The sequence below is a fragment of the Coregonus clupeaformis genome, chromosome 4, assembly GCF_020615455.1.
Source record: "Coregonus clupeaformis isolate EN_2021a chromosome 4, ASM2061545v1, whole genome shotgun sequence".
NCBI classification, from domain to species: Eukaryota; Metazoa; Chordata; class Actinopteri; order Salmoniformes; family Salmonidae; genus Coregonus; species Coregonus clupeaformis.
The window spans coordinates 4773544-4786068 of record NC_059195.1 but is presented as its reverse complement, the minus strand read 5'-3'; the positions used below and the strand labels follow the sequence as shown (position 1 = coordinate 4786068).

Genomic DNA, 12525 nt, shown 5'->3' with positions numbered 1-12525 from the left:
CTTGACATCATCAAAGGTCTGAGGCACAGAGGAGGTAGACCCCTCAACACTGGGGCAGCCCTCCAGTATGTAAGGGACAACGTCTTTACTGCCTCCTCAGGAAGCAGAAGCCAAGAGGGTGTCCTCAGATGCTGATACTGCTGAGTGGCGGGAGGTCCAATGATAATGTTGATATACCCGTTTCTGCCCTGAAAGAGAGTGGGGTCTTGATCTTTGGCATTGGAAACAGAAATTCTAGCAGAGAGGTTCAAATGATTGCCACTGACCCTAGCTATTCCCAGACTGTTTCTGAATTCTCTGATCTCCCCAGCATCCAGGATAAGTTTTTCTCCTCACTCATTACTGTACACGTTGACACCACACCCATGTCCCCAACAGTCATAGGTAAGACCGGATGCATTATCTTGGAAAACGAAAGCAACAAACACATATTTCAGTTTCAGGTTTGATGAAGCAATGTTGACATATCATTTCTGTTTTGTTTCTGATACTCTTAGAGGACATAAGCATCACCAGAAAGGATGTAGTATTCTTGCTGGATGGTTCTGATGGCACAAGGAATGGCTTCCCAGCAATGCGTGACTTTGTTCAAAGAGTAGTGGAGAAACTCACTGTTGTGGAGAACAGAGATCGAGTCTCTGTGGTCCAGTATAGCAGAGAACCAGAGGCCCACTTCTATCTGAACACTTACACAACAAAAGAAGAGGTTGTTGACACCGTAAGAGGCCTGAAGCACAAAGGAGGGAGACCCCTCAACACTGGAGCAGCTCTCCAGTATGTCAGGGACTACGTCTTTACTGCTTCCTCTGGAAGTAGGCGCCTTGAAGGTGTTCCACAGATTCTGATACTGCTGAATGGTGGAAGGTCCTTTGACAATATAGATAGACCAGCCTCTGCTCTCAAGGAGCTTGGTGTCTTGGTGTTTGGAATTGGAACAACGAGCGCTGATAGCAGAGAATTACAGAAGATATCCTATGACCCCAGTTATGCTCTCTCTGTGTCTGAATTTACTGACCTCCCCAACATCCAGCAGCAGCTTCTTTCTGCCATGAGCACTGCCGTTATACAGGTCACAACCATGACACCAACACTAAAACCAGCAATACTAGGTAAGAAAAATATGGTTTTGAACTGTTCCATTTCCTCATTTACATGAGGATAGAGCATTTGATAGCTTAGACATTTTGGGTAGATGCACCTGAGGCCTTTCATGTTGGTTTCATTTCATAACTCTGTAGCAATGTTCCCTATGACAGAACTCAGACCAAAGCACAAATTGCCACTTTCTTTGAATAGTTGTTTGCGATAATGAACAGAAGAAGCTTTGTCCTGTTTTCCCTTACCTATGCAACATGTAATATGACTCTTTATCTGAACCTTCACATTCCCTAGTTGAGAGTCAGGCTCCCAGGAGGGATGTTGTGTTCTTATTGGATGGATCTGATGGCACTAGGAGTGGATTCCCAGCAATGCGTGACTTTGTTCAAAGAGTGGTGGAGACACTCAGTGTGGATGAGAACAAAGATCGCGTTGCCGTTGTCCAGTACAGTAGAAATCCATCCGCCCAATTCTATCTGAACACATACACAACAAAGGGAGAGATTCTCAACACTGTAAGAGGTCTGCGACACAAAGGCGGGAGACCCCTCAACACTGGAGCAGCTCTCCAGTATGTGAGGGACAACGTCTTTACTGCCTCCTCCGGAAGCAGACGCTTGGAAAGCGTTCCACAGCTACTGATTCTGTTGAGTGGTGGAAGGTCCGTTGACAATGTTGACACGCCAGCCTCTGCTCTGAAGGAGCTTGGGGTCTTGGTCTTTGGAATTGGAACAAGGAGCTCTGATAGCAGAGAATTGCAGAGGATATCACATGATCCCAGTTATGCTCTGTCTGTCTCAGACTTCACTGACCTTCCAAGCATCCAGCAGCAACTTCTGTCCTCGGTGGAGGCAGTAGTTATTGATGTTACTCCAGAATTACCAACAGTTTTAGGTATGTGTTATCACTGTGAATTAAGAGTCAGGATGTGTTAGCAAAATGGCAGCTGAGTCTTAGAAACGACTATATCATTTGGCCAAAAACACCACATTTGATCAGTCTGCTTGACATAATCTATTTATTTTCTCAGTTGATCATGACACCGCCAGAAAGGATGTGGTATTCCTTCTGGATGGTTCTGATGGCACAAGAAATGGATTCCCAGCAATGCGTGATTTTGTTCACAGAGTAGTAGAGAAACTCAATGTGGGAGGAGACAAAGACCGTGTTTCTATGGTCCAATACGGTAGAGATCAAGAAGTTAATTTCTATCTGAACACATACACCATGAAGGACGACATTCTTGACATCATCAAAGGTCTGAGGCACAGAGGAGGTAGACCCCTCAACACTGGGGCAGCCCTCCAGTATGTAAGGGACAACGTCTTTACTGCCTCCTCAGGAAGCAGAAGCCAAGAGGGTGTCCCTCAGATGCTGATACTGCTGAGTGGCGGGAGGTCCAATGATAATGTTGATATACCCGTTTCTGCCCTGAAAGAGAGTGGGGTCTTGATCTTTGGCATTGGAAACAGAAATTCTAGCAGAGAGGTTCAAATGATTGCCACTGACCCTAGCTATTCCCAGACTGTTTCTGAATTCTCTGATCTCCCCAGCATCCAGGATAAGTTTTTCTCCTCACTCATTACTGTACACGTTGACACCACACCCATGTCCCCAACAGTCATAGGTAAGACCGGATGCATTATCTTGGAAAACGAAAGCAACAAACACATATTTCAGTTTCAGGTTTGATGAAGCAATGTTGACATATAATTTCTGTTTTGTTTCTGATACTCTTAGAGGACATAAACATCACCAGAAAGGATGTAGTATTCTTGCTGGATGGTTCTGATGGCACAAGGAATGGCTTCCCAGCAATGCGTGACTTTGTTCAAAGAGTAGTGGAGAAACTCACTGTTGTGGAGAACAGAGATCGAGTCTCTGTGGTCCAGTATAGCAGAGAACCAGAGGCCCACTTCTATCTGAACACTTACACAACAAAAGAAGAGGTTGTTGACACCGTAAGAGGCCTGAAGCACAAAGGAGGGAGACCCCTCAACACTGGAGCAGCTCTCCAGTATGTCAGGGACTACGTCTTTACTGCTTCATCTGGAAGTAGGCGCCTTGAAGGTGTTCCACAGATTCTGATACTGCTGAATGGTGGAAGGTCCTTTGACAATATAGATAGACCAGCCTCTGCTCTCAAGGAGCTTGGTGTCTTGGTGTTTGGAATTGGAACAACGAGCGCTGATAGCAGAGAATTACAGAAGATATCCTATGACCCCAGTTATGCTCTCTCTGTGTCTGAATTTACTGACCTCCCCAACATCCAGCAGCAGCTTCTTTCTGCCATGAGCACTGCCGTTATACAGGTCACAACCATGACACCAACACTAAAACCAGCAATACTAGGTAAGAAAAATATGGTTTTGAACTGTTCCATTTCCTAATTTACATGAGGATAGAGCAGTTGATAGCTTAGACATTTTGGGTAGATGCACCTGAGGCCTTTCATGTTGGTTTCATTTCATACCTCTGTAGCAATGTTCCCTATGACAGAACTCAGACCAAAGCACAAATTGCCACTTTCTTTGAATAGTTGTTTGCGATAATGAACAGAAGAAGCTTTGTCCTGTTTTCCCTTACCTATGCAACATGTAATATGACTCTTTATCTGAACCTTCACATTCCCTAGTTGAGAGTGAGGCTCCCAGGAGGGATGTTGTGTTCTTACTGGATGGATCTGATGGCACTAGGAGTGGATTCCCAGCAATGCGTGACTTTGTTCAAAGAGTGGTGGAGACACTCAGTGTGGATGAGAACAAAGATCGCGTTGCCGTTGTCCAGTACAGTAGAGATCCATCCGCCCAATTCTATCTGAACACATACACAACAAAGGGAGAGATTCTCAACACTGTAAGAGGGTCTCGACACAAAGGCGGGAGACCCCTCAACACTGGAGCAGCTCTCCAGTATGTGAGGGACAACGTCTTTACTGCCTCCTCCGGAAGCAGACGCTTGGAAAGCGTTCCACAGCTACTGATTCTGTTGAGTGGTGGAAGGTCCGTTGACAATGTTGACACGCCAGCCTCTGCTCTGAAGGAGCTTGGGGTCTTGGTCTTTGGAATTGGAACAAGGAGCTCTGATAGCAGAGAATTGCAGAGGATATCACATGATCCCAGTTATGCTCTGTCTGTCTCAGACTTCACTGACCTTCCAAGCATCCAGCAGCAACTTCTGTCCTCGGTGGAGGCAGTAGTTATTGATGTTACTCCAGAATTACCAACAGTTTTAGGTATGTGTTATCACTGTGAATTAAGAGTCAGGATGTGTTAGCAAACTTGCAGCTAAGTCTTAGAAACGACTATATCATTTGGCCAAAAACACCACATTTGATCAGTCTGCTTGACATAATCTATTTATTTTCTCAGTTGATCATGACACCGCCAGAAAGGATGTGGTATTCCTTCTGGATGGTTCTGATGGCACAATAAATGGATTCCCAGCAATGCGTGATTTTGTTCACAGAGTAGTAGAGAAACTCAATGTGGGAGGAGACAAAGACCGTGTTTCTGTGGTCCAGTACGGTAGAGATCAAGAAGTTAATTTCTATCTGAACACATACACCATGAAGGACGACATTCTTGACATCATCAGAGGTCTGAGGCACAGAGGAGGTAGACCCCTCAACACTGGGGCAGCCCTCCAGTATGTAAGGGACAACGTTTTTACTGCCTCCTCAGGAAGCAGAAGCCAAGAGGGTGTCCCTCAGATGCTGATACTGCTGAGTGGCGGGAGGTCCAATGATAATGTTGATATACCTGTTTCTGCCCTGAAAGAGAGTGGGGTCTTGATCTTTGGCATTGGAAACAGAAATTCTAGCAGAGAGGTTCAAAGGATTGCCACTGACCCTAGCTATTCCCAGTCTGTTTCTGAATTCTCTGATCTCCCCAGCGTCCAGGATAAGTTTTTCTCCTCACTCATTACTGTACACGTTGACGCCACACCCATATCCCCAACAGTCATAGGTAAGACCAGATGCATTATGTAGGAAAACTAAAGCAACAAACACATATTTCAGTTTCAGGTTTGATGAAGCAATGTTGACATATAATTTCTGTTTTGTTTCTGATACTCTTAGAGGACATAAACATCACCAGAAAGGATGTAGTATTCTTGCTGGATGGTTCTGATGGCACAAGGAATGGCTTCCCAGCAATGCGTGACTTTGTTCAAAGAGTAGTGGAGAAACTCACTGTTGTGGAGAACAGAGATCGAGTCTCTGTGGTCCAGTATAGCAGAGAACCAGAGGCCCACTTCTATCTGAACACTTACACAACAAAAGAAGAGGTTGTTGACACCGTAAGAGGCCTGAAGCACAAAGGAGGGAGACCCCTCAACACTGGAGCAGCTCTCCAGTATGTCAGGGACTACTTCTTTACTGCTTCATCTGGAAGTAGGCGCCTTGAAGGTGTTCCACAGATTCTGATACTGCTGAATGGTGGAAGGTCCTTTGACAATATAGATAGACCAGCCTCTGCTCTCAAGGAGCTTGGTGTCTTGGTGTTTGGAATTGGAACAACGAGCGCTGATAGCAGAGAATTACAGAAGATATCCTATGACCCCAGTTATGCTCTCTCTGTGTCTGAATTTACTGACCTCCCCAACATCCAGCAGCAGCTTCTTTCTGCCATGAGCACTGCCGTTATACAGGTCACAACCATGACACCAACACTAAAACCAGCAATACTAGGTAAGAAAATATGGTTTTGAACTGTTCCATTTCCTAATTTACATGAGGATAGAGCAGTTGATAGCTTAGACATTTTGGGTAGATGCACCTGAGGCCTTTCATGTTGGTTTCATTTCATACCTCTGTAGCAATGTTCCCTATGACAGAACTCAGACCAAAGCACAAATTGCCACTTTCTTTGAATAGTTGTTTGCGATAATGAACAGAAGAAGCTTTGTCCTGTTTTTCCCTTACCTATGCAACATGTAATATGACTCTTTATCTGAACCTTCACATTCCCTAGTTGAGAGTGAGGCTCCCAGGAGGGATGTTGTGTTCTTACTGGATGGATCTGATGGCACTAGGAGTGGATTCCCAGCAATGCGTGACTTTGTTCAAAGAGTGGTGGAGACACTCAGTGTGGATGAGAACAAAGATCGCGTTGCCGTTGTCCAGTACAGTAGAGATCCATCCGCCCAATTCTATCTGAACACATACACAACAAAGGGAGAGATTCTCAACACTGTAAGAGGTCTGCGACACAAAGGCGGGAGACCCCTCAACACTGGAGCAGCTCTCCAGTATGTGAGGGACAACGTCTTTACTGCCTCCTCCGGAAGCAGACGCTTGGAAAGCGTTCCACAGCTACTGATTCTGTTGAGTGGTGGAAGGTCCGTTGACAATGTTGACACGCCAGCCTCTGCTCTGAAGGAGCTTGGGGTCTTGGTCTTTGGAATTGGAACAAGGAGCTCTGATAGCAGAGAATTGCAGAGGATATCACATGATCCCAGTTATGCTCTGTCTGTCTCAGACTTCACTGACCTTCCAAGCATCCAGCAGCAACTTCTGTCCTCGGTGGAGGCAGTAGTTATTGATGTTACTCCAGAATTACCAACAGTTTTAGGTATGTGTTATCACTGTGAATTAAGAGTCAGGATGTGTTAGCAAACTTGCAGCTAAGTCTTTGAAACGACTATATCATTTGGCCAAAAACACCACATTTGATCAGTCTGCTTGACATAATCTATTTATTTTCTCAGTTGATCATGACACCGCCAGAAAGGATGTGGTATTCCTTCTGGATGGTTCTGATGGCACAATAAATGGATTCCCAGCAATGCGTGATTTTGTTCACAGAGTAGTAGAGAAACTCAATGTGGGAGGAGACAAAGACCGTGTTTCTGTGGTCCAGTACGGTAGAGATCAAGAAGTTAATTTCTATCTGAACACATACACCATGAAGGACGACATTCTTGACATCATCAGAGGTCTGAGGCACAGAGGAGGTAGACCCCTCAACACTGGGGCAGCCCTCCAGTATGTAAGGGACAACGTTTTTACTGCCTCCTCAGGAAGCAGAAGCCAAGAGGGTGTCCCTCAGATGCTGATACTGCTGAGTGGCGGGAGGTCCAATGATAATGTTGATATACCTGTTTCTGCCCTGAAAGAGAGTGGGGTCTTGATCTTTGGCATTGGAAACAGAAATTCTAGCAGAGAGGTTCAAAGGATTGCCACTGACCCTAGCTATTCCCAGTCTGTTTCTGAATTCTCTGATCTCCCCAGCGTCCAGGATAAGTTTTTCTCCTCACTCATTACTGTACACGTTGACGCCACACCCATATCCCCAACAGTCATAGGTAAGACCAGATGCATTATGTAGGAAAACTAAAGCAACAAACACATATTTCAGTTTCAGGTTTGATGAAGCAATGTTTACTTATATTTTCTGTTTTTTTTCTTATACTATTAGTGGACCTAAGCATCGCCAGAAAGGATGTCGTATTCCTTCTGGATGGTTCTGATGGCACAAGGAATGGATTCCCAGCAATGCGTGATTTTGTTCATAGAATAGTGGAGAATCTCAATGTGGGAGGAAACAAAGACCGCATTTCTGTGGTTCAGTATAGTAGAGATCAAGAGGTACATTTCTACCTGAACACGTACACCAAAAAGGAGGAGATTCTTGACAGTATAAGACGTCTGAGGCACAAAGGTGGTAGACCCCTTAACACAGGGGCAGCCCTCCAGTTCGTAAGAGACAACATCTTTAGAGACACCTCTGGAAGCAGACATTATGAAGGTGTCCCTCAGATAGTGATTTTGCTGAGTGGTGGACAGTCAAATGACGCTGTTAGCCAAACTGCCTTTGATATGAAAGGTCAAGGAATTCAGAATATTGGCATTGCCATCAGACAGGCCGACACTAGAGAAATGCAGTCAATTACGTCTGATCCACAGCTCATCCTTGTGGCACGAGACTTTTCCGACCTGTCAGGCCTGCATCTGGAGCTTTTATCATCAATTGCTCAAGTTTCCAGTCCTGGTTTGATAGGTAATTTTTTATTTTCTTCTCTCAGTCTATTTAACCAGTTGATTGCTTTGTGATGTTAAAATCTCTTAGATCTACTGGTAGACTCATCTACTCTTTCCTAGCAAGATATTTGCTACATTCTACAAAATAATGTGTAGAAGTATTAAAGCTGCTCATTCATTAAAGTGTCATCAATGAAAATGGGTGACCACTGATAAGATGGATTGTTTAATAGCATCCCCACCTCATTTGTCAAATCCTACAACATCTTGATTAACCCTTCTTTCATATTGCTCTCTCATTCATTTTCGCTTCAACATTTTTAGTTCAAAGATTGTTCTTGAATATTCAGAGTGAATCCTTCCACTTTGCATTCATGCTACTGCTTGGTATTATTACCACCTTTTTTCTACAAAACTTTTTCATTATTTATTTCATTGTTCTCTTCAAATTCTTTCAACATAGTCTTACAAAGGGTATCTTCTTTGCAGCAGTGGCATTTACTTCAGCTCTCTGGAATGCATTCGCTTCAATCAGCTGCAGTTGCTTACCAGAGAAACAGTATATTATATGTATTATCTTATAAAATCATTATTCCTTCGTAAGTTATATGTACATTAATTGAATATCTGTTCCTCACCTGAAATAAAGTACCAAAGAGAGACATTGTATTCCTTCTGGATGGTTCTGATGGCACCAGGAGTGGATTCCCAGTGATGCGTGATTTTGTAGAAAAGGTTGTGGACAAACTCAATGTGGAGGAAACCAAAGATCAAGTTTCGGTGGTCCAGTACAGCAGAGATCCAGAGGTCCACTTCTATCTGAACACTTATACAACAAAGAAAGACATTCTAGACACTGTTAGAAGTCTGAGGCACAAAGGAGGTACACTTCTCAACACCGGCGCCGCCCTCCAGTACATCAAGGACAATGTTTTCACTGCTTCAGCTGGAAGTAGACGCTTGCTCGGTGTTCCACAGGTTTTAGTAATTTTAAGTGGTGGAAGATCCAGAGACTCAATTAGTAATGCTGCTCATGCTCTGAAGCAACAAGGTATCATGGCCATCACCATCGGTTCAAAAGCTACAGACATCGAAGAGCTGCAAACTCTTTCTTTCAATCCTTCTTTGGCATTTACATTTTCAGAATACTTTGATCTTTATAGATTGGAGAATCAACTTTTATCTTCAATGAGAATTACTACTTGGAGACATTCTGGCATTTTGGGTAAGGGATGTCAGAAACACTTTTCCGATAATTACTTATTGAAACTCGTGAATCCCATGCGAATAATGTGATTGTCCTGCCGTTGATTGGCATTGTTTTCCAAAGTAAGAACAATGAATCATTTTCTTCTCCTTAGGAAAACCAGGCTCATAACCATTAATTGTATATTTTCCTTTGATGATATCACTTTTCCTAAGACAAGACAAGATTGTAGAATCTTGGTGATGTATTTTCAGACTTAATTTGCCATTGTCCTCAACCCAGAGGACAATGTGCTCTGTTCGCCTGCAATATATGGCATGTGATGGTAATTCTTCTGTGCTTTCTTATTTGCTTTAATTTTTGCTGCATTTTGAAAAAAAATGCTGAGTATTTTAAGATTCGTGCATCACATCTTTCAAAGTGTCAATCCTGGCTTGACTCTGTGCTGGAAAGGTGTTTTTTTGTCATTTGTTTCACTTGCCCCCTAGCTCTTTTTTTGCTATGCCAAATGGTTATAGCATGTCAACCCCCTGTGTTAAATCCACATATACTATTCTCCCTAGTGGAATCGCGGATTGGACAACGTGATGTTGTGTTCCTCATCGACGGCTCAGACAGCAGTCGCAGTGGGTTTCCTGCTATGCGAGACTTTGTGCGAAGAGTTGTGGAAAACCTTGATGTTGCCGAAGACAGAGACAGGGTAGCAGTGATCCAGTTCAGCAGTGACGCTGTAGTGTACTTCTACTTGAGTTCCTTTTCAACCAAGGACACTGTCATCAGCAAGATACGAACATTAAGACATAAGGGTGGAAGATCACGCAAAACTGGGACAGCTCTACAGTATGTTAGGGAAAATGTCTTTAGCACCATCTCTGGAAGTCGACATCTTGAAGGTGTTCCACAAGTACTGATACTGCTCACAGGAGGACCCTCCAGTGATAGTGCAAGGCAACCGGCTTCAACACTTAAAGATCTTGGCATTTTGACCTTCAGCATTGGCACAGACTCAATTGGTCTTCCCACCACTGCTCATAATTTAGTTTTTCCGATCACTGACTTTGGAGAGCTTCCAGACATCTTATTAGATGTACTGTTCACTTTGAAGCGTACCACTCATATTGGTAAGTAACCTTATTTTTCTAAGTGTCACTTATCTATTCTTTTCATATTGGAAAGACAATTTGGTGACATGCAAAGAACTGTAGAATAACCTAAAGTTAGTCAATTAGTTAATTTGAATTTAAAACATTACTAATGCTTTCATGAGACGTTATACAAAACACAGCCTACATTTATTGTAATTTCTAGCTCAACCTGAAGAAGCAAAGAAGGATGTTGTCTTCTTGGTTGATGGATCTGATGACGTTAGAAATGTGTTCCCAGTTATACAAGACTTTATACTGAGAGCTGTTGAGAAGCTCAATGTGAATGAGAACAAAGACCGAATTTCTGTGGTCCAGTACAGCAAGGATGCCATGGTCAATTTCTATTTCAACACTTATGCATCCAAAAAAAAGGTTTTACATGCAATCAGAGGCATCACACTTAAAGGAGGGAGACCCCTCAACACTGGAGCAGCTCTTCAGTATGTCAGGGACAATGTCTTTACCTCTACCTCTGGCAGCAGGCGCCTGGAGGGTGTTCCACAAATACTCATTTTGCTTAGTGGTGGGAAGTCTAGTGATAATGTTGAACTCTCAGCTATGGCGCTAAAGCGTATTGGTGTGGTCCCTGTCAGTATTGGACTTAGAAATGCTGACTACAGGGAGATGCAGTCAATCTCAAATTCCCCCAACGAAACATTTTCTGTCCGTGACGTGCGAAACCTCCAAAACATCCAGACAGAGCTCTTCTCTGCTATGTCAAGACTTACCAAAGCCAGGTATCCTGATCCTACCACATTCATTGGCCCGGGAGGTAAGACACTAAGAAGCAAAGTCCTTCAGCTGAAGTGTTCCATCATTATTTGCAAAAGGATATTGAACACTGTTGTAAAACATGCTTTTGAAATGTATTAGCCCACCTGCTACATAACGAGCAGTGGTTGATAAAAAAAAATTGTTCTCCCTTCCTTTTAGCTGAGTCCCAGGGCCCCAAGAAGGATATCGTCTTCCTTGTCGATGGCTCAGATGGCGTCGGACGGGAGTTCCCCATCATCCAGGAGTTCATCCGCTGGATCGTGACGAACCTCAACGTGGGAGAGAACAAGATCAGGATTGGTGTGGTGCAGTATGGCGACTCCCCCAATGCAGATTTCTACCTGAACTCCCACACAACCAAGGAGGGGGTTATGAACGCTGTCAAGGGACTGAGGCAGCGAGGCGGCCGGGAACGTAACCTGGGTCAGGCAATGGAGTTTGTCAGTAGTGAAGTGCTGAATGTTCAACGTGGCGGCAGGAAGGAGGAGGGTGTCCCACAGTTCCTGATTGTCGTCTCCGGCGGAAGGTCCACAGACGATATCAGTCGACCTGCGACATCACTGAAGCAGTCAGGCGTTTTGCCCTTCAGCATCGGGACCAGAGATGTAAACCCTCAGGAGCTTCAGGTTGTCTCCTACGTTCCCAATTTTGCGTACACTGTGGATGACCTCCCTGGCCTGTACACAGTCCAGGACACACTGATCTCCACACTCACAGAGTTGTCAGATGACGACATTGCCAGGCTGCGCCCTGTATTCCCAACTGTGGATGGTAATACCCTCTCTTGCTGTCATTAATGTATGTTTTATAGGATTCATGTCTGTTTCATTCAAAATAGTTAACATTGCACAGTGGTGGCTAGTGGTTGGCTAAATACCTGGTTGAGCATGTGTCAAATTGTCAAGAAAGCATCATGATTGATTGTTGCTCTCGAGAATCCAAGGCAATCTGATTATCCCAAGGGTTCTCAGCTATGAGCACCTCTTACCGGTGGGACTATGTGAACTAAAATCCCGACACTCATTTAGAAACGTCAATAATCATCACTTGCGATACAGTTTTTTAAACATATGGAACTTATCTTTCATATCAGTGAGAAATAATCTTTCAAATAAAAAAGATACACTTACTTTAGCAGGTTTGCACAGATCCATATGGCTGTGTGCCTCCATCCGACGAACTACACTTCCGCTACACTTCCTCCCCAGTTACACTTACACACAGGTGTTTGAGCATGCTAGATAGCTAATTAGCACAAGTGGTCATCTCTGTCTTCCATCTGTCGTCCGTAAACAAATGCTGTAACATGGCCGTGT

General features: G+C 44.0%; 1 protein-coding gene across 5 annotated transcripts in view; it reads left to right on the top strand.

Annotated features, from left to right (window-relative positions):
• The window catches only part of LOC121550741 (collagen alpha-3(VI) chain), an 87375-nt gene that overhangs the window by 41421 nt on the left and 33429 nt on the right, over positions 1-12525 (top strand). For 4 of the 5 annotated variants that reach the window (XM_041863121.1, XM_041863116.1, XM_041863110.1 and 1 more), the window contains one exon: positions 11369-11980. In XM_041863121.1, coding sequence (XP_041719055.1) covers positions 11369-11980 — 612 coding nt within the window. Of the gene's footprint in view, positions 1-5229; positions 5792-6074; positions 6675-6810; positions 7408-7520; positions 8103-11368; positions 11981-12525 lie in introns of those variants that run through there. The other variant, XM_045209818.1, reaches the window with a different exon arrangement.